This window comes from Dicentrarchus labrax, unplaced genomic scaffold (assembly GCF_905237075.1).
Source record: "Dicentrarchus labrax unplaced genomic scaffold, dlabrax2021, whole genome shotgun sequence".
NCBI lineage: Eukaryota > Metazoa > Chordata > Actinopteri > Moronidae > Dicentrarchus > Dicentrarchus labrax.
In genome coordinates this window covers 833346-855885 of record NW_026136716.1, presented here as the reverse complement: position 1 = coordinate 855885, position 22540 = coordinate 833346, and the positions used below count along the sequence as shown (strand labels likewise).

At 41.8% G+C, this 22540-nt stretch overlaps 3 protein-coding genes across 3 annotated transcripts in view; all 3 read right to left on the bottom strand.

The window, feature by feature from the left end:
* Nucleotides 1-603: 603 nt before the first annotated feature.
* On the bottom strand, nucleotides 604-11312 carry LOC127378943 (uncharacterized). The gene is made up of 17 exons (XM_051428325.1): nucleotides 11240-11312; nucleotides 10408-10571; nucleotides 9798-9822; nucleotides 9085-9198; nucleotides 8776-8913; nucleotides 8333-8448; nucleotides 8007-8127; nucleotides 7290-7928; nucleotides 5479-5577; nucleotides 4627-4787; nucleotides 4191-4215; nucleotides 3840-3953; nucleotides 3307-3438; nucleotides 2769-3070; nucleotides 2562-2679; nucleotides 2052-2239; nucleotides 604-1713 (listed from the first exon to the last, which is right to left on the bottom strand). The coding sequence occupies exons 1-17, from the start codon at nucleotides 11295-11297 to the stop codon at nucleotides 1291-1293; spliced, it is 2937 nt and encodes a 978-aa protein (XP_051284285.1). The 5' UTR covers nucleotides 11298-11312; the 3' UTR covers nucleotides 604-1290.
* A 625-nt stretch (nucleotides 11313-11937) lies between these two features.
* LOC127378347 (coagulation factor VII-like) lies at nucleotides 11938-16687 on the bottom strand. The gene is made up of 8 exons (XM_051427031.1): nucleotides 16534-16687; nucleotides 15885-16048; nucleotides 15772-15796; nucleotides 15398-15511; nucleotides 14775-14921; nucleotides 13628-13746; nucleotides 13236-13356; nucleotides 11938-13127 (listed from the first exon to the last, which is right to left on the bottom strand). The coding sequence occupies exons 1-8, from the start codon at nucleotides 16682-16684 to the stop codon at nucleotides 12478-12480; spliced, it is 1491 nt and encodes a 496-aa protein (XP_051282991.1). The 5' UTR covers nucleotides 16685-16687; the 3' UTR covers nucleotides 11938-12477.
* Nucleotides 16688-17855: 1168 nt separating this feature from the next.
* The window catches only part of f7l (coagulation factor VII, like), a 5189-nt gene continuing 504 nt past the window's right edge, over nucleotides 17856-22540 (bottom strand). The window contains exons 2-8 of the mRNA XM_051427021.1: nucleotides 21810-21976; nucleotides 21698-21722; nucleotides 21215-21328; nucleotides 20626-20766; nucleotides 19783-19871; nucleotides 19231-19351; nucleotides 17856-19087 (exon numbers count right to left, since the gene is read on the bottom strand). Of these exons, the coding sequence (XP_051282981.1) occupies nucleotides 18540-19087; nucleotides 19231-19351; nucleotides 19783-19871; nucleotides 20626-20766; nucleotides 21215-21328; nucleotides 21698-21722; nucleotides 21810-21976 (1205 nt within the window). The 3' untranslated portion in view covers nucleotides 17856-18539. The remainder of the gene's footprint in view (nucleotides 19088-19230; nucleotides 19352-19782; nucleotides 19872-20625; nucleotides 20767-21214; nucleotides 21329-21697; nucleotides 21723-21809; nucleotides 21977-22540) is intronic.

Here is a 22540-nt window from a genome sequence, read left to right as displayed (position 1 = left end):
ACTCTGGCCTCAAAGCTCGCAAAACAAGCAGCGACTCTGACCTCTGAAAATTCACTATTCTGTAGGTTTGTTTATTTGAGGTAAACAAGGAGGAATTTCACCACTGGGATTAATAATTTAAAATGATCCCGATAAAATAACAGAGAGAACTGTTGAATTGTTCTTAAAGAAGCCCTGCAACAAGAAGTTTTGGAAATGTATATGATCCTTCATAGTTCCTAACGAAACTAGTCATGAAGTATATATTTGTTTAGTTCTACCCAGTAACACAGAATAACCAGGTCAGTTAAGTCAGGTCCACTTACAACTATCTCCTCATTAGTGGATGGAGTCCTTCAAATGTTACTTGTAACTATAATATAACAAAGAAAAAGCAGAAAATCCTTTGAATTAATGACTTTTATTGATTATCAAAGTGATTTACAATTAACTATCACTAATTCTTGTTGTTTCTGTAATTAACTTTGATGTTTAACCTAAAAAAAATCAAAAGCCCCAGAATAAATGAGTGTAAATGTAAATATAAAATGTACTTCACATACAGCGAAAACATTCATATGAAGTTTATGTTTTAATAACACAAAGAAATGTCAAAATCAGGACTGTTGTAGTATTTTTTTATTTGTGTTAAATTCGGCTCAAAAAGCAGTGGCAGATTAAAAAATACATGAAAACGTACAATGTTTGGTTTACACTTTTTATTAATACTAAACAAAGTGTTCAGTCAAGATCAGATCGGATTGCTAATGTTGTTATTGTTAATGTTATTATTCTTGTACATTTTCTTTTTACATGCAGGCTACTGTTGGCTAACATGTTTATAACAATACTTTATAAGCTTATAATATGTCAGATGTGGGGTTCACAGTTTGTTCTGTCACCCCCAAGTGGACAAAAAAATCAATTTTATGCAGCTTTTAACAAGTAAAAATATAAAGGCCCAAGAATAGAACCCTGAGAAACCCCACAAGTAATTATGAACAATGTCAGTGTTGCTCTGATGTGAAAGGCAGCTGTTTGCTAACATGTTAGCCTCAACTACTTAATAATAACTGATAATATGAATATTGAATGTTGCTTTTACAGATTGTTCTGCTGCCACCAAGTGGCCAAAATATGAATCAATGCTGAATTTCTGTACTGCCTTTAAAATACATTTTCTCAAATTATAAGTTTCTGTGGCTGAAATGTGCCTATTTAGAAGTCTCAAACATAAAATAGAGGATTACATGAGAGGCACAGAGTGTGGCCGAGCTCTGCTCAGTGGAAATCAGAGTGAAATCTGCAGCGTTACAGAACCAGCCTCTTGATGGCGCCGTGGTGCCTCTTCACTCTGTTGCCGCTCTTCTCTTTGGGCATCAGCCTTTCAATGCCTTCACGGATCCAGCGGATGTACTTGGACACCTGGGTGTAGACGCCGTATTTGCCTTTGCGTGCACAGCCTTCGCCCCAGCTCACAATGCCAGTGACAAAATAGGTGTTGCGGTACCGCGTGACATGCGGCCCGCCGCTGTCACCTTGGCAGGCGTCCTTGGCTGTTTGGTCGTAGCCGGCGCAGAACATGCGGGCGGAGATTCGTAGTTGGGTGGATTCTAAGCAGGTTAATCGATCCACATAGGGGACAGTGAGGCGCTGCAAGATCGTGGACGGCTGCCGACCCTCGCCGAGACGACCGAAACCGCTGACCATGCCGTCCGGCTGTCGCATCAGGACCTGCAAGAAGAAGTAAGACATTCATTTAACTGTGGTTTTAAAGCAATTGTTCAGTTTTTTGGGAAATGCACCAATTCTTTCTGAGAGTTAGAAGATTGATGCCATTCTTGTGTGTATGGCAAGTACGAGTTAAGTTAGCTTAGAGTAAAGACTGGAAACAGAGGCAAACAGCTAGCACGGCTCTGTCCAAAGGTAACCAGCACCTCTAAGTTTCACTATGTAACAACTCATTTGTCTCATTTGTCCAAAAACCTATCGACATTTCTCCATTTTCAGGTTTTCTTGACCCAGACCAGTAATCTTTCCAGTGAAAAAGCAAAATGCATATTTTCCTTCACCTTTTCAGCAAAATCTTGCTCAGGTATGCAGGCCGGCAGGATGAACCTGGTGAACTTGATGGGCGTGGCTAGTTTGATGAGTGCGATGTCATTGTGGTAGGTGTCCGGCTTGTATTTATTGTGGGTGATGATAGTTTCCACATGGTGGGTGACTTCATTGCCCTGATCCACCAACACGTCAAACTCACCTGAATGCACAGAAATAATAATTTAAGTCGGGGTAGTTTCTGTAATAATTGGACAATTAATAACAGCTGATATGGTAACAAACTATTTTTATTAGAGGAAATGAAGCTCAACGCACTTTACAAAACAAACAACGGTACTTTTCTGTGATTTACATTTACAAACCAAGAGTTAAGTTCATCACCAATTAAACTGTAAAAAGTCACAAAATCAAATGTGTGAAAGCACAAAAAAACTGAATACATTTACAGCCTCCTATTGAACACACAGCCACACCTGAACGGCAGCATCAAGTGCTTGAGCTGGTTGGTTAGTCTGACTTACCGAGCTTGATGTAGATGTATCGTGATTGGTTCATGCAGTGGGCAGCGGTCAGAATGATGTATTCGTTGAGGATGGTTCCTCCGCAGAACCCTCGGTCCTCCTCGTTCAGCAGGAGAGCCTGCAAGGACGAGACCAACAAAAGTTCATATTATACACAAACATTTAGAATATCTGTCCAGGATAATAATGGACCCCAAGTGTCTCTACCTGCCATGGGCATTCTCCTGGAGGACAGTCCTCTCCGCCGACAATGCGGGTCATAGCTGCCATTTGTTTGGTGATCATTTTCTCGAAAACCTCGTTTCCAGACATAAAGCTGTTGTTGCTGTTCTCAAAACGTGAAGTCTCTGAGACATCTACATTGTCTGGCACATCCTTCTGCTCGGTGGAGTTAATGTTGGTGCCTGTGGGGGCCGACATGGTGGCGTTCCCCTCCGTTGTGTTCTGCCGCTCATACCTGAACACAGTCCGGATGTTTTCGGTAATGATGGCGCCACATTTGAAGGTCTCTGCAAGGATTCATGTGAAGTTTAGAGGTCAGGATTTGTGCAAAGCTAAATGAGTGAAAGAACCATGTAAGTTGATATGATTCTGAAAGTAGAGCAGTGCTGATTTGATATTTCTTATGAACATGTAGACATTTTGTCCGGATGGTGGTGCCATGGAGTCATTCCCAAAGTCTGAAGTGTGGTGGACTTGACTGCAGTGGGACCATTAAAATACTAGACTACTGAGTCTGTCTCACCGTTAGAGTTGCAGGATTTGTCATCTGATGCCAGGAAATATCCGTCCGTGCAGGAGCACTGAACGCTTCCTCGGACCACATTGCAGAAGTGTTCGCAACCGCCATTTTTGTTCTCACAGAGCTCTGGAATAACTGCAATGACATAGGAAACAATGTGAAGAGCAGGGAGGGATGTTTAGACAATCCACCAGGTAGCTCAACTCTTACTTTGTACCTTGATACAGCACATAAAGGACTCTACTTCCTGCTGTGGCACTGAACGTTGGCACTGGACATGAATTGGTAATTCATTAGATAAAGTAGACTGAAGTTCCTCCAGAGTTTCACTAAACTTTTACCAAATCCAAACCATCTGTCCCTCTTAAACAAAACCTACAGGATCGTCATATTATCCAAGAGAGTCCCATGTTTCCTGTAAACTACACTTCAGAACCAGCAGATCTTCCTTGAGACTGTTTATAAAGGACAGTTAGGGTTTTTCTAAAGAACACTGAGCTTCATCCCAGCTGTCCAGAGCGACTGCGCTTCTGTACCGATTTCACAGTTGAAGCCCTGATACCCGGCCTGGCAGTAGCAGTCGTAGCTTCCTATCCCGTCTTTGCAAAGTCCTTGGTTTGCACAGGGCATCGACTCACAGGCATCGCCATCTGCAGGACAAACACAACATTCAGTCAGGGGAGTTTTGATGGGATGTAACTTACGACCAGCCAATAGAAGTCATTTGTCAGTTAATTTGGTGCCAAACACAACACAGCAATTATTATCCATTTCTGACAATAGATACTCCTAAATGTTACACACTGGACCTTTAAGGGTGCATTCCCTGATTACAGCGCCTCCTACGAACAGAAGTTGTTTTGACAACACAGAACAAAATGCCTTACCGACATATTTGGCCCAGAATTCATTCTGAAAAAAGAAAAACAGAGAGTGAAATAGTTCAAAACAACTTAAAATCTGATCAGTGTGTATCAGTGAAGAAAGTGTGGTCCAGGTTTTTTGGCCTTTGTGGATTTTAAAGTGTCATTTTATTGGAGTGTTTAGATCTGAAACTCTTTTTTTACATGTTGAATCTTGTATGATAGAAAAAATTACAACAAGAAAGAGCTCCGATGCTAGCTGTTGCTGTCTTGGTTTTACATTTGTATTTCTACACTAGGCTGGGGTAGCACCCTCCTTCCAGTCTTTGCGCTACAGTAGTTTAAGTTAGGCTAAGCTAAACTGTAGAACAGCTAACAAATAGGGTGTTCTAAAGTTATGTGTTTCTTTAGGACTTGTCTGACAGCAGTGTTTTGGTGTGTAGTTGCAGGAGGTTAATACAGTTTTCTCAGCGTTTTCGAAGATCTCTCGCGCCTCCTCCCAGTTGCAACGCTCCTCCAAACACTCCCTCTCCATGTTGCCTTGTTTAACCTCCTCGAAAAAGCTGTTGGCTCGTCTCCGCCGCATCAGCACCTGACTGGCCACCTTGCCGTCCAAGAAGACTGGCAAGAGAACAGAAATACCTCATCAGTTCACATTATTTAGTCTCTGAGCGTTTTTTATCCAAGGCGTTCGGGAGGTTGTGCTTCTATCTCACATACCAAAGGCAACCAGATCAGCTGTACCCGCTGGAACTTGGGGGTAACGTTTTGTGCGTTAATCGACAAGGATTGGTTACGTTTGTGGAAATGTGATTGGATAGAATTCACTGTGATCGGTTGAATTTGCGAACTGTTGATCGCAACTGACAGGTGAGCTGTGTGAAGTGATGTCACCGAGTAAAGTAGCACTTTTATAAATAACTTAATCTTTTAAAGCTTTCAAGCTCCTTCCACCTTTTCTCGCCTCTGAAAAGTTTTCATTAACAAGAAAGTTTCTAGTGTGAAAACAGAAAAAGGACCAATCACGGCCCAGCAAGTGGTTTCTTTGTCCAATGAGATGTAATGTTGGTGTCTGTGAAGGAAAGAGCTGTCAATCATCACAAATCTAAAATCTGTAAGACACACAACATACTGAACACACAAAACAGGACGGGGTCAAGTGTCACCTGCCAGCCGCCAATCAACACATAACCCCCCCTCCACCTCCCACCACCTCCCAAAACACCCTCTCAACACAACTTTCCCCCCTGCTTTAACTCCACGTTCCTCTCCTCTTCATCCTCCCTGAAAGTTCAGATTTTAGCGAACGTACCTGCGTGAGCGGCGGCCAGGTGGAGCAGCAGGAGGCCGAGGGACAGTCGGTGAAACCAAAACATGGCCCCGGATGGATGGTGAGCTCGGCTGTAGAAACCTCAGTGTGCCGAGTAGAAGTAATGGAGTCTGAGTGTGGAGAGAGGGAGAGAAGGAGGGGTGATAGAGAGGGCAGTGACCTGTGTGGAGAGAGAGAGAGAGTAGTTGGGGGGGGAAAGAGGTGCCGACATGTTGAAGCTGCTCTGATCGGACTGGGTGGGGCTTATCTTCAGATTTCCTGCACAGACTACAAGCCCCAGGGTGCATTGCTGGAACAAACGTCCAAGCACAAAACTTCAGAGTGATGGCTGGATGGAGTTAGACATTGATCTGGTTTTCCATAAAGTTATTAGTTTACTTTTACTGTAAATATTCTAGTTCGTACTTGTTTTTATTTGACAGCTTTAGTTACTTAACAATAGCGAACATATTCAAAGTTTAATTGAACCATGACTGTGATTGGAGCACAGAGCAAAAAGGGGGCGGGGATTTAAATATAAAAATAAAACCGATGTTTCTGTTGAAGCCTTCTTACAGACAAACTGAGAATCTCCACATCTTGGACCCATTAAAGAGCTTCTTGTTGAATCTGGCTGCCCAGAGGAAGGTGACCTCAGCAGATAAAGCTTCTGGTTTGATCTTTTGGTTTTTGGATTCTTGAGGCATAACATCGTCTCATGTAGCTTCCTTTATATCGTCTGCTCAGCGTTTCCATCTTAAAACAACCAAACGTGACTGAAAACGTGATGTTGCATGAAGAGGAAGATAGTGATGGTGGGAGGAGGTCTCACACGTTGTACGCACTGGTACGAGGGAGGAGGAGGAATTCCTTTGGCAGCGCTCCACAGGGGGGAGGAGGGGGTGACGTTTACAGTAAATGAGGACTCATCGGTGAGGTCGACAGGGTCGGCTCTCTTTTTACTGCTCCACTTCAACATTTGAATGTTGTTGTATTTTCTACACTATTAAACATTACTTTGTATTTATATGCTCATTAAAGGTTTGTAAAACCTGCAAAGTATTTTAGTTAACGCTGCTCTTTTGATTTGTTAAAAATGTTAATTTATACACAAACTCGCCTGGATCTGTCGTCCCACAATGCAGCAGAAACAAAAAACGTGTGTATGGTGGCTCAGAAGTGTCAAACAAACTGTAGAAGTAGGAAGTAAGGCCACCGCCCCCCATTAAATACTGTGAAATGTTTCTTAAATGTTGATTATTATGATTTTATATATATATATATATAATTTATTGTTATTGTTATGACGTTCAGTAACATGCTTTAAGATATAAGAGTTGCACATCTTCAGCTTCTAACTGAAGTTTGTAAAGTGATCCTTTGTGTACATAAGGTACAGATGTTGAGATGTTCAGTGGGGTTTTTATTAAATGCAGTCAGTGTAATGTACTTCTCTTAATTTGATGGGAATATTTCATATCATCATTAAACACAATGAATCCACTTCCTGGTTTGGTTTTGTACGGATATCTTGCAATGTGGCCTTGACTTGGAAATATTTATTATATTTATATACATATATATATATATATTTGAGATCTGACCAACGTTGTTTGTAACATTTATTTCTACATTACAGCCGATACATTATACGTCACCCTTGATCATAAATAAAAAGTAAATCATTATCTAACCTGACGATGAAACTGGAGAATTAAAGCACTTTAAACGTCCTGATTATGTTTCATGACACAAAGAATGAAACCGTAAAAACATAAACAGTTGTTGTTGCTTCCTAAAAAGGATCTTTTATTAAACAAGTTTCTGCTTCAGTAAGTCCGAGGTCGGCGCTGCAGCGCTCTCCGGTGGATTCTCATTGGCTGCTGTCGTCATGATGCCCCGTACCCACTCCACAAAGTTGGCCATGTTGGCGTACACCCCGTAATACCCTGGGTGTGAACAGCCCCGCCCCCAGCCGACCACGCCCGTAAGGAAGTGGGTGGAGCCGTAGAGTGTGACCAGCGGGCTCCCGTCGTCACCGCGGCAACTCTGCTGGCCGCCCTCCAGGTATCCCGCACACAGCATGTTGTGGGTGAAGTTGAACTGGGCCCTGTGGGAGCACTGGGAGTTCTGGATGATTGGGACGGAAAGTTTGCGGAGGATGGGGGACAACGGGGCGGCGTGCGTGGCACCGGGCTCCTTGTTGCCCCCAGTGGTCTTCTTGCCCCAGCCGGACACGGTGTGGTAGCGGGACAGCAGGAGCTCCTGCCGGGCGAAGTCTGCGGTCGGCAGGCAGACGGGGATGGCGTGGCGGTCCAAGGCGACGGACCGAATCAGCTTCAGCAAGGCGACGTCGCTGTCACCAGTCTCCGGGACGTAGCCTTCATGGGCGATCGCCATGGCAACAGGTATCCTCTGTTCTGTGCCCTCTTCCACGTCCAAGTTGTGTTCCCCTGGTAACCGAGGAGAAACCATTAATGAGAAATCAAAGTAACAATAATGTAACTGATTACAAAGTGCCGATTAGTTACCTGCAACCACAGTGAGGTTTTGGGGGTTGTTGCCGTGGATACAGTGGGCAGCAGTGACGACCCAGTCCGGATTGATTAGAACACCTCCACAGTGGCTGTCTCCATGTAACTGAACCAGAACCTGATCGATCAATAGATAGATGGATGGAGAATTATCTGTGTATATTTCAGATTAACAGGATGAATCCTGATGATTTGACTTCTTCTCTCACACCTCGAAATTTATTTAAATTTAAGCAGTCAAAATCTAAGATTTTCTTCCCGTTCCTGCTCTCCAGAGGATGCACCCTTTGTAATACCCCCAGCAGTGGTACGGCGGTGTTTACCTGCCAAGGACACGCTCCTTTGGGGCAGTGGTTACCTCCCACCAGCCGGGTCTGACCCACGACGCTCTGGTTCAGGTCCGTTTTCTGTGGAGCCAGCCGACCACACGGATACTCCACTGTAAGGAAGCACACACAGTTTCACTCTGAGCGCTACAGAACTGGTGTGACGACGAGGATTAAAAAATATGTGCACTAGGGGGCAGATCAGGGCTGAATCTTTCCCATCTGACACCTAAATATGAGACTATATTGTTCATGTTTAGAGCTGCAACAATTAGTCGATTAATTGTCAACCATTTTGATAATTGATTAATCATTTTCGAGGATTTTTTTAAGAAACAAAAAGGTCATGGGTTTGTTAATGTGATCATGGGTTGGTGTAATACTCGCAGTGTCACCGTAAAGGCATCGCTGCTTTAAAGAAGCAGTTGTAGAGTTTTTACCCTGAGCGATACACTGGCGTCCGTTCGCTCCCAGCTTGTATCCGTCAGCGCAGGAACATTTACTGCGCTCACCCGAGCCGTCGCAGAAATGCTCACAGTGTCCGTTCTGGTATAGACACTTCAGTAAGTCTTCTACCACTGAGGAAAGAAACATTATTCACTGCATTACACAGTATTAATATACATTTATATTATAAATAAAATAATATAAAATAATATGTAGGACAAGTGTGAAGCCAAGTCCAGATTCTGGCTCCAGCTACTGTTAAACGTGAGTTTGGTCATTTAAATTCTTAGTATTTTTCTTACCTGTCTCACAATATTGTCCCGCAAAGCCCTCAGGACATAAACACTGGTAGGACGTCCTCATGTAGATACATGTGGCGTTGTTTTGACACGGGTTATCCAAGCAGGGGTCACGACCTGATAAAATTATTATTATTATTATTATTATTATTATTATGAATCTTACTATATGTAACTGTCATTAAACTGTAAAATAGTGACACCAATGGCCATTCAGTGAACTGCAGTCAGTGTCCGGTTGACTGAGCGCTGTAAAATAACTGACAATCATATTTAGAATAACGTTACTATCGATGAAAATATATGAACATATTAAGATAAGTCGCTGCGTTACAACCCGTTCACTCACTGCTGATTCTCACAGAAACATAAAATGCTGCAGAATCTCACATATGGAAGTTTTAATTTCTGAAATATAATCGTCAATATATAACATGATAATCATTCACCAAAACACAAAGAGAACAGAACTAAATGTTTTATAATCAAGATATAAAACGCTCAGGATCAGTTGAGTGATTGTTGGTGTTTGTTGAACAGACGACAGAAGAATGAGCATCAATAACAGTTGATCACAGGCTTCAGAAAGGTTCTCATAAATCAACACTGGAACAAATCAATATACTGCTCGACAATAAAATAAAACCTTTGGACCAAAACAATATGGACCCTGTCAAACTATCGCTCAGATTAAAACACTAAAAATAATTACTTACGTTCGTACGTCAGCCAGAACTGCTTCTGCAAAGAGGAAACCAACAGAAAGTGTTCAGTTATCATTAGTATTAATAATCATCTTTCAATACTTTGTCATTGCTCCCAAATTGCACACCACAGTCACGTGTATGTCGTCAGAATTCAGTCGAGGTAAAGGTTATGTTTCTACTCCAAAGAAAGAATGGTCCATAAGTCAGTGCAATCATTTCACCATCGATCATCTAATCTTAAAATCCTCTCACAGTACATTGTGTGATCGGTAACGTTGACTTATCCGTCTGTTTTTGTTGCGCTAACAGAGAACGTGACTAAACCTGCTGACAGAATGTATAAAGAGGAGGCAGATAGATGTAAAAACATGCTTCTAACACAAATCATGTTGATTCAGAAAATGAGCTAAAGCTAAAGTTCTTAAGCTGCGATATATCATACACAAACCGCTAACTTTGTACAGTGTTTAAGAATAACAGCCGCATTGTCCATAAATAAATGTCTGTTTTTGTAAAAGAACCTGTAACTCAGACTTTCAGGGTTTTTTTCCGCAGCGACTAAAGTTTGGTTGTAATTTTGAGTACAGTTTGAGGGTTCTACGACGGGAAGAACTCTGACCGTCGTGTCTTCGTCCTCGAAAACCTCTCGAGCCTCCTCGTAGTCGCAGATCTCCTCGATGCATTCCCTTTCCAGGTTTCCTTGTTTTAGCTCCTCTAGGAAGCCGCTGTTTGCTCGCCGCCATCTTTGCAGCACGCCGTTGGCCTCATGCTTCTCTACAAACACTGAAACAAACCGCCATCATTTATTACGCTGTAAAAACCGGACAGTCCAGAAAACCTTTGTAACAGACATTTTTCTGAACAAAATTGGTCAAAATCCTAACATTTAAGGTTTAAAATAAACTAAAATACGTTCGTTCATATGCTTTGATCAGCGAATGTTAAAGTTTAACCTCCCCCGCTGTCACCTTTTTTAGATTCTTGCATCTTTGTAGTTTTATATCAGCGTCCGTCAACCACCCGGCTCTCTTCTGGACTCCAGTTTGAAACTTAGTGCTTGTTTTTAGAAGTATCCATTGAACCTTCTGCTGTTACTGTAATTTTTGACGTAGGCGCAAATAATATGATATCTCTCTTAGCTAGACGACTTATACCCCCCAGCCTTCAAGCTATAGACTAAAGGAAAACTTACATTTCTGAGTTTTAGAAACAAAACAAATCTGCATTTCAGTAATTGTTTTAAACCTGATTTTTTTATAGTAACAGTAGTAACAGTTGCTTTTGAAAATGTTCAATTAGTTTTTCACTGAGCACAAAAGCAGAAAAAAATAAAAATAAATAAATAAAGTTTTTCTGAAGAATAAAAGTAAGTTATTATGAGTCATCATTAGTTTATTTAAAGACTTGAGTTACTAAAATGCTAACGTAATGTTTCAGCAGAACAAACCGACCTGCAGCAGCAGCGATGGCTGACAGTAACCAGACGGCGCAGCAGCTCCTCAGCAGCATGTTGTGTTCAATGTCTCAGCAGAACGAGGACAAAGTGTGTTTGTAGGAGACGTGGGGCTCTTTTAGTCCACGCCCACCGAGCCTCTGACCCTCTGAGTCAGTTTTAACCAGGTCAGTAAACACATTTCCACTCTGCCCTGCATTTGACTTCCTATTGATTTATCGATTATCTGCAGTTCAGTGAAAAAACAATAATGTTTTCTCAGCTTCATGTAGTTACAGTATGAGTAGTTAAAGTACTTGTCGCAGTAAAATTATGTATGAATAATTGTAAAATCTGGAGTAGAAGTATTTGTTGCATTAAAAGAAAATACTCCAGTAAAGTAAAAGTAAATAGTTGAAGTCCAGTACTGCGGTACAAGTACTCAGATGCATACAGATAACACTGTGCTGTGTGTGCAGGACTGAGGGTTTTACACAGTTGTGAAATTAGCAAACAGACTTAAAGCTGTAAGCAAACGAGTTGACTCATTCACTGACTGTACATTCAGTCTGATTTATGCATTGATTGATTATTAATATATGTATGAGCAATTCCATAATCTGTAATCCATAATCTCTACAAACTGTTGTAAACTGAAACACAACAAATATTTCATGTGTTTTTTTCATACAAAAGATTATAAGACACATTCAAATATTTATATTTATAATTACATTTGACTTATAGTTTATTATATTTATTATTTCAGATATGTTACATTAGAAGACACCTCGACAGGACAGTGACAGCAACATTTAAGCAGTAAACAATCACGTTGTGTTATATTGAGACAATAACAGTGAGTCCAAGTTGTTGTTGTGATGTCATAACGGCGGTTTATCTCCGTTCAGAGCGGCTTCCTACCCGATGTTGTTGACTTTGGGTATTTTGTCCTTTTTCTTTGATACACTGTAATATCAACAGTTATTTTAACTAAATTTTAAGTATAACAAATGAATTTGTTAAAAGATTGTTGATGAAGCAGCTTTTATAAGTTACACTGCACTATACTATGTACAATGTGTCTGAGTTAAAATCACTTATCACTTTACAGTGTGACACTGCCTTCATTTTCTGTTTATTTGTGCTTAAAACAAAATATCCAGTAAAAAAGTACAGTCATTCTGTAAACTGAAATAAGACATGACATTGCAGTGTACTTTAGTTTACATGTAATTAACTCGACTTGAACAAGCTTTACCACTGTGAACTGTTTGACTGCAGTAAATGTTGTAGCTCCGCTCTCGCATTCACGTTGTGTAAGGAAGGCGTGGTGTTGTTTGTTGGCTGAGCTGGCGGCGGTGGTGATGGTGTTGTTCGGTTGTGGATCCACTCCAGGTAGTTGGACACTCGGGTGTAGATGCCGTAGTTGCCCGGTCGGGCGCAACCCTTCCCCCAGCTGACGATGCCCAGCAGGAACACCGTCCCTTTGTACTCTGTCACCAGGGGTCCGCCACTGTCGCCTTTACACGAGTCCTGCTGGCCCTCAATGTACCCGGCGCAGAACATGTTCTCGGTGAGCACCACGCCGCTCTCCGCCACACACTGCTGGGTCCGGATCCGCGGCACTTTCAGACGCCGCAGGAGGTGTGAGGTGGGTCCGTTCTCGCTCCTCCTCCCCCAGCCGCTCACCGTGTGCAGGCTGACGGCCCAGAGCTCGCGCTCGGCCAGGGGACGCGTCGGCAGACAGGCCGGGACGGCATAAGTGGTGTAGGTGATGGGCGACGCCAGGCGAAGGAGGGCGATGTCGTTGTTGGCAGTGCGTGTCTCGTAGTTCTCGTGCATGATGATCTCGGCAACCTCGATGAGCTGCTCCGTGCCCTCGTTGACCACCGTGTTGTGTTCACCTGGCAGACAAAGAGCAGGATCCACAGATCCATGTCAGGAACACAAACGCAGATGAATATGGTCACATGTCAGATGAAGGCATTTGCTGTGAACGGAGGGATTCGTACCTGCGACCACCTTCAGGAACTGAGCATCGGTGTCCTCCAGGCAGTGAGATGCTGTGAGGATCCATGTGGGTTTATAAATCACTCCTCCACAGAAACCTTTGCCTTTGTAAACCAGCAAAACCTTAAGAAACATTTACTCACATATTATGAGGGCCTTCTTAATGTCCTGGTTGGTCATTTAATTGTTTACATATTATGTTCCTGGAGCTTAATTTGCTTCTAAACTAAACACCTGACATATTTCCTATCTTTGGAAACTTCGGGATTTCCACTAGAATCTTGGTTTTGGCTGAATTTCAGAGGTCGGAGTCCATTAACTGAATATCATGACTGAAACTGGAGTGAAAAATGAGACTACAAAACTACACACAGTTCCTGTAGCGTCAGCGTACCTGCCAGGGGCATTCACCTTTGGGGCATTCGGTTCCTCCAACAATTCGAGCTCGAGGGTCGAGCTGATTGGCTTTGTTCTCCCCCTCCAGGATGGGGACCATGCCGCACACTACCGACTCTGAAACCAATTAAATTAAATTTTCAATTCAATTTTATTTGTATAGCACCAATTCATAACAGAGAGAAGTTATCTCAGGACACTTTTCAAATAGAGCAGGTCTAGACCGAACTCCTTATAACATTTACAGAGACCCAACAGTTCCCACCATGAGCAAGACCTTGGCGACGGCCAACCACAAAAAACGTAATTTTTAATGAAACCAGCAAAATATGACACTGATTTTGTTACGGATTCTTAAAACTGGAGAAATGTTTGTCCTTGTTGAACCTTGTTGGACACACAGTAGTTTTTAGTGCATTGGGGCGCAGTTGCACTATAAATAAGGTTAAGGGAAATGTAGTTTTTTGGACAAACTGTACACACAGTTAATTAGTCAGGTCAGTGTGAGGGGAGTCCAAAGGTGAGTTGTTGGGGCCCCTGTAGAGCAGAGAGGGAGATTTCCTGCAAAAGCATCAATGAAGTCTGACAAAAAGACATAAAAACATTAGTTTCTGTGAGAATGAAGCTCTCATATGTTCAAATGTAAGACATCTCAATAGTGTTTGAGATTCCTTCTTCAGTCAGATTGACTCAAAAACATCAATTTCTGAATAGAGTGCTGCAGGAATTAGTCATAAACTTTATGATTAAGCACTTAGACAATAGTACCAGACAGAAATGGATGGAAAATCAAGGAATGATGGATAAAAAAAAAAAGCTCATTGTAAAAATGATTAAATACTAAATCAAATGTTTGGCTTTTCGGGTAAAATATTACTACATAAACTGTAAGATATTCATCAGAGTAGAGAAGATTAAATATAAATATAAAAAGTAAAAGATTTAAGATGCAAAAAAGAAATTCTTCATTAGTCAGTTATGAGATATGTTGTTGTGGTAAAGCCAGAAATTAGAAAAATAGATATTCATTGAATATAGATATTTATCATTTATGTAATTTCATTTGTTTGTGGCTGAAATGTGCTTCAGATCTAGATGATGATGAAAAATACAAAACATTTTCACATTTCAGACCGTCCTCCCACCATTTGCTACGCAGCTCCGCCCATCAACATCCAGGAAGTAGCCATCTGCACACGAGCAGTTTAGACTTCGTCCTCCCACCTCTTCGTCACAGAAATGGTCACAGCCTCCGTTCTCCAGCAGGCAGGTGTCGGGAACGTCCATGTACTCTGAAAACAACAACAATACAGTAAAGTTGCTGTTTGTTCACTTTTCAATAATGGTGCAAAAACAATACCTGAATCTCTGGTAACAACACAAAACAGAACAAGTAAACAAGCCAAACTTCTCAATACTTAAGTATTAAAAAGACATTTTGCCTGAATAAAATTAAATCTGAAGTTAGAACATTTTACTAATGCAGTTTGCAAAATACTGTTCTTCTACTTTTGATATTTGAACTAACAGTAAGTAACGATTTATTTAAATTAATTTCTTCTGAGAGAGTCCAGGCAGGTCTCACATTTTACAGATTTTACAGACATACAGCGGTGTGTCGTCTGCATACAAGTTTATTTACACATTACTTAACAACAAATTTAAAGCTCCGTAAACAGTAACATTTGGACTTCTATTCGGATGTTTACATTTTGGTATTGCTACTTTCACTTGAGTAAGGATCAGTGTGTTTGTGTCTGTTGCTCACCGAGCTCACAGTTGAGTCCGCTGAACTCTGGCAGGCAGTAGCAGGTGTAGGATGAACCCTGGGTGGAGCAGCTGCCGCCGTTCAGGCAGGGGTTCGACTTACAGCTGTCTGGGACTACAGGACGAGAATACTGAATTTATTTCATGTCCAAACTGTTAGAGATTTTATTCTTACTGGAACAAAGTTGCTATTTTTGTGATTTACTCTTCCTCCCACAATTTCATTGCGAAAAAATGCTACAAAACATTGCAACATGCATCGCTGCTGTAAAATCAGACATTTAAGGCTGCAACAATCCCTAAAGAAGTGAGGTCCAGCATTTAAACCGGTACGAGATTGAAGCAGTAATTAGGAGAAAACGTGTGGTTACTTACTGTTGTATATTTTCCAGAATTCGTTCTGAGGAAACAGAAACGTCAGACTGACATTATTATTTAATCCCTAAATAAAAGAAAACTTAACCGAGTGAAAAGAAACCAGCTCTGACCGTGGTCTCGGTGTGTTCGAACACCTCCCGGGCCTCCTCATAGGAGCATTTCTCCTCAAGACACTCCCTCTTCAGATCTCCCATCTGGAGCTCCTCCAGCCAGCCCGAGTTATACCTCCGAGTCCGGACCAGGACGCCATGGGCTTGATCTGGATCCAGAAAGACTACCAAACAGGAAGTTCAACAGAATGCTTTAGATCAGCTGTCTTGGCAGCATTCATGATAGTTTTAAAATGGCAGATTTTTAAGTTTTTTGGATATTTAAAAGAATAACTGTGATTTCTCTTTTTGTCTCCCCTGAAAGCTGTCATATAATCTCACACTGACATCATAACTCACAAAAACATTCAGTCAGTTTCCATTTATTTCATCTTTGTTGTTCACAGCCCGATACCTCCTCCTCTGCAAAATATGCAGCACAAATTCATTTCCAAAGAGCGGACAGTCAATCTCCTGCAATCATCGAGTCAAGTGTTGGTCTGTAAGGTATTACTAGTAATAATATTACTTTCACCAATAACTAATAGTGTAACTAATTACTAATACTTTTCAGTAATTAAATTACAGTTACTCCCCCAAAAAATAATTAGTTACAACCTTACTTACATTGGCCCTCCCTACTTAAAGCAACTTTTACTGCTTTCCTCACCTGATGCCGCCCGGCAGCCGCAGGAGCTGAAGACGAAGGTGAAGAAAAGTCTCAGCCACATAGTTGATTTCATCAGAGTCGAGTGCTGTGCTGCGGTTTTCATCCTGGACCCAGGGGTGCAAAGTCTGCCCCCCCCCCCAGCCTCCGCCATTGATCTCATGTGAGCTGAACAAACAGACTGCTGCTCTTTGCCTTCAACACTGAATACTGAATAAATTAATTTAGTGAAGGTTTCCCCTGTTTGGCACACCTTAAATCGTAGTTTTCTTGAATGGAGTTTGGTGTGTTGAGCTGTAATTATTATTGATCAAAGAGTGACATTACAGACACATCTCTGTCTGATTAGAAACTCAGCAGCTTCCTCCAGTGGCCAAACTTATTAATGACACTGCTGATATTATTTCACACTATCACACATTTAGACTTTATAGTTTATATATATGAACCTGAGATTGAATTTCTGTATAAGAAAATATTTTATTTTGCAAACATAAACTGATCAACAGATTGATTGCTGCCCTATTGATTATGTAGTTAAATACTGTGACATCATTTGAACGACAGCTGTCGATCAAAATTAAATCAAATTAATTGAGAAAATTAAAGTTTCATTTGGGTAAACTGAAATACTGTACATTAATGTTGTTTTAATAAATTGACAGTACTGGTCAGTACTTGGTTCGACTCCCATCAGTGGCTGGTCCCTGGATCCACGGTCCTGTGGTCGGGTGTGGTTAACTTGACTTGGTCTTTTCTTTTGGTTGGAAATGTGTTGGTTCACCAAAGGAAGCAAGGCAAGGCTTCACTTTGGATGTTGATCCTCATGAGGTTTGAACCTACAACCTCAGAACTTTCAGTCCTCCACCCTGCTGAGCTACTGGGTCAGACAGTGGAGCTCTGGTTCTTAGAGGATTTCAGTCTTCGTCTGGGTGTCACACTTTAAAACTTACGTGTGTGCTTGAGGATCGAACCTTTAACCTCAAAGCTTTGGACCAGTGTTCTTACAGCTTGAGCCACTCAGTCCAACACACTGTAGCTCACCTTCTTGAAGCTCTTCAGTCTGTCCTTCAGACAGCAGACCAATTATTATTAGACTACATTATAGTAATACATGAATCTAGAAATATAACACTGTTTGCTGCTTTAAAGGTTTTCTCTGAATAAAGTGATAAAAACCTCTAATTCTCTATTTCTTAATCCATATATTCGTAATAAATCCTGTTCAACAACCTTCTGGGTTCGTGTCCTTCCACCTTCCTCTCCCCGGGGTCAGTTCATAAACAAATATTAATTATACTTATCAGATAAAATAAAAAGTCCAATAACTCTAAATTTTTTATTTTCAGATTAACTGAATTAACTCTTTGCTTTGGTTACATGTGAAACAGTTTATCCAACATTAAACAGGTTCATGAAGCTCATTACTGAACAGTTACTCATCCATTTAAAATAATACATTCCCACTGTGAATCCGATTGTTTTCCTCAATTAGAAAATGTTCTTGTCCGGTGCGTGAGTTGAGTTTTACTGATTTAGGATGTGGTGCCTCTGAGGGCAACGGATGATGTTTACAACCCGACGTGAGAGTGACGATAACTTTAAGCTAAGAACAAATATCTAGTAGTCACTAGCACTGTTGTACGCTCGGGGGTTGGGTCGTAGTGATTTCACAGCTTTTATTGTCCACCCCTGGTCAAGCTCACCAGAGGTGGAGCCACGTGAAACTACAGCGCTGCACAACTCACGAAAAACGTCCTAAAGTTATTTTCATTTGATGAAACACTTACTTATTAATATTATATTACATTAATGTTACACACTGGACCTTTAATAAAGAATCTGTATTCAACCCACTCAAACGTGACTGCTACCATTAATAATATTGTCTGAGGAACATCTACGGGACTTATTATCGCTTTGTGCTCTACTGGATTCTAACTTTCTAACATTATTTGTGAGTTTACTGGTTCGGTTCAGAACCGTCACATCCCCGTATTGAACCCATTTCAGCCAGTGGACTTGACATCCTCGATCCAGTCCAGGAAGTTGCTGACTCTGGTGTAGACACCATACAGGTTTTCATTGGCGCAGCCTTTCCCCCAGCTCACCACGCCCGTCAGGAACCAGGTTTTCTTGTAGCGCGTCACCAGAGGGCCGCCGCTGTCGCCCTGGCAGGCGTCTTGGCCGCCGGTCCTCAGCCCGGCGCAGAGCATGTTCCTGGTGATGTTGAGCTTGGTGTGGAGGCGGCACTCCTGCAGAGGGACCCTAGGCAGCACCAGGCGCTGGAGGAACCTGGCTCGGGGGCCGAACCGCGCCAGGCGGCCCCAACCGGACACGGTGGAATGACGGATGGTCGCCAGTGTGCGGCTGAAGGTGGTGTTCTGCGCGGGAAGGCAAATGGGAACCACGTAGAGTCCAAGTTTGATAGGGCGGTGGAGCTTCAGCATGGCCAGGTCGGCGTCGGTGGTGGACTGGTTGTAACTATGGTGGATGACCACTTTGACAACCCGCCGCTGCTGCTCTGTCTTCTCATCCTCCTCTCGGTCATGTTCACCTTCACAGGGACAGATTTGAATGTTTTATATCAAATTATTAAAACAGGAGAGGAACATTTCCCTCAAATGAGTCTGACTTCCTTCCTTTAATTTGATTCCAACCTTGAGTTTATTTAGTTGGACTGTGTAAAGCCTGTCTTACCCACAATGACGTGGTAGAGGGCGGCAGGATTCTGCCAGACGCAGTGAGCTGCTGTTAAAATCCACTGATCTGATAGGACGATCGCTCCGCAGGTATACTCATGATCTTTAGTTAGCAGAGCCTGAGAAGAGAGGCAGCGTTAGCATTTCACATCAATCTCAGTTAGAATAATCATTGAAGTCTTACGCTGTCAAAAGAAAATGTGAAAATTAATATAATAATTACAAGTTATAGAAGTGTAATAAAAGTCATTATCTGTGAGATTACAGTAATTATTGCTGTTTACACTGATAACAACTGTATTTGGACAGTTTACCTTATACACTGATAAACAACATTTATTCAACTTCCATCATTATACAACATATCTGTCAGTTCACTCACTAATACATTAAAATTACACAGAAATACTTTTTACTGTTAGTAAAACAGGAGAAGATTAAAGCATTATAAACCTTTATTCATCTGTGTTTTATTATGTTGGATATCGGTTTAACACTTTATTCTGTATTTAGATTAACTGGAGACGATCTGTCTTAAACTAATACTTACCTGCCATGGACAGTGTCCTTTGGGGCAGATCTGCCCGTTAACAACCCTGGGGGTAAAGTGCATCAGAGGTCTTCCACAGGCCACATTATCTGGAACCAGAGAGATGATTGTAGTCAGATATAGAAATGTACACACTCTGCTACTGTTAGGTTTGTTGCTCGCTGTTAGTAGCTGTGGTTGCTACGGGTTTCCAGTGGTGGTACTACTGGGGCATTGTGCGTGGTTGTTATGGTGTTAGTGTGGTTTCAGTGGGTTGCTAAAGTGTTCCTATAGCACAATACATGCAGAAATATGTATTAAACTATCTGTAATACTTTATATGATTAAGTGTCTTTAACTGTAATTAAAAGATAAAGAAACCTTCATAAAATGTACCTACAATACTGAAGAAATAGGATTTTATTAAATCCACATGCTCCTGTTAGCAGTGGTCAGCAGTGACACAGGCCACATGACCAACAGGAAGTCGCATCAAAAGTAAGTCCTCTCGCACTGTTTGTATTATTGATCATATTGTGAAATCTAAGCATTCAGTCCTGATAGTAAAGCTCCTGAAGGTGCTCAGTGCTCTCATGCTATTAGCACTGATGCTAATGTGGCTGCATTTCAACCTTGTAAAAGATAAACAAGATGTCCTGAGATTGAACTGTTATTGGACACAGTGCTGGCGGCGGTTGCTAGGTGGTTGCTAGGGTGTTTGGGATGGTTGCTATTACCTAGAATCACCTCTGTTTCCAAAAGTAAAAAGTAAAACAGTTGAAATGGAGACAGAGCGACAGTCTTCTGCTCTTACGTTTTCTCTTTTTGTGTATTTATAACTTGTGAATTTCAGCTGTTAAAGACCTTGAGGCTGGCAGGTGCTGTTGTCCCGATCCAGACCATAACCCGGAGCGCAGAAACACACGTGAGACCGATCCGGGAGCTCTCTGCAGAAATGTTCACATCCTCCATTTCTGTAGCGACAACCGTTGGAGGTCAGACGGACTGTGTGGAGACAGAAACCGCAACATCAGCAACCTCGTCAACATCAGCAACATCAGCAACCTCGTCAACAATGGCAACATCAGCAACCTCGTCAACAATGGCAACATCAGCAACCTCGTCAACAATGGCAACATCAGCAACCTCGTCAACAATGGCAACATCAGCAACCTCGTCAACATCAGCAACATCAGCAACCTCGTCAACAACAGCAACATCAGCAACCTCGTCAACAATGGCAACATCAGCAACCTCGTCAACAATGGCAACATCAGCAACCTCGTCAACAACAGCAACATCAGCAACCTCGTCAACATCAGCAACATCAGCAACCTCGTCAACATCAGCAACATCAGCAACCTCGTCAACATCAGCAACCTCGTCAACAACAGCAACATCAGCAACCTCGTCAACAACAGCTCGTTAACCCTGAGAAATGTTCCGGCTGTACCTTTGTCACAGTTGTATCCGTGGAAACCAGGTGGACATTTGCAGACGTAGGTGTCGATGTGGCGAGTGCAGGTCGCTCCGTTCTTACAGGGAGACGACAGGCAGTGGTCCACCGCTGCAAACAGGAAGTATTTTAACATTTAAAGACCGGAGGTTCTTCTGCGTCCACAGTTCGGTTCCAAACGCTTACAGCCAGTTACCAAAGTAATGTTTTATATTTCAGGTTTAAATGAATATTGAGTTTAACGCTAGCTGCTACTGGCTGCTGTTAGCTCCTATCTAGAGCCAGAACCGCTCCGGGCTACCGTAGAAACATGGCGGACTCCGCCAGAAGAGGACCCGCTCCCTCTGTAGATAGAAACAGCTGATGTAACAGAATAGATCTCCTCAATGTGACACACTGGACATTTTCCTGAATATTCTTTATATTTTGTACAGTGTTGAATAAAGATCTGAATACTTCCTCAGGGTGAGTCCTCGTTACCTGTGTACGTCCTCCAGAAGACTTCCTGAGTAGAGACAGACGACACAAATGAATGATGGAAACATGAGAGCTGTAAACCGTGTGTTGATGCTCGCTGTGACTCTGGACTCACCAGCTGCTGCGGCACAGCGAAGATCTCCTTGGCCTCCTCGTAGGAGCATTTCTCCTCCAGACACTCTCGCTCCAGGTTGCCTTTCTTCAGCTCCTCAAACAGGAAGTTAGCCCGCCGACTGCGACGCAGGAAAACGCTGGCCTCAGGTCTGCTCACAAACACTCCTCCTTTATAGAACAACACAGAGTAAAATCCCTGAGGCTCGTCCCCCACTAATCGACTGCTGTTACCCAGTGTGGCCACTAGAGGGAGGCGGATTTAGATTTACAGCTGCGACAGTTCGTCAATGAAAAGAAAGTTAATTGATAATTACACTATAAAAAAAGAAGTTAAAAAACAGTGTAACAGAAAATACAAATATATATTTCTATTTTAAATACAGTTTTTAGCTTTAATTTGACATAAAATCTGTTATTTACCACATTAAACCAATGATCTATAAATCCAGGTGAACTCTGCTATAATACAATAATCAGACTTACATTTCCAGCAGAGTGCTGTTATTATTGGATTGTTATTATTTTAATGTGAATGTTAAAAGTTATAGAAGTGTAATAAAAGTCATTATCTGTGAGATTACAGTATTTATTGCTGTTTACACTGATAACAACTGTATTTGGACAGTTTACCTTATACACTGATAAACAACATTTATTCTACTTCCATCATTATACAACATATCTGTCTGTTCACTCACTAATACATTATTTACTGTTAATGTCACTAATTTA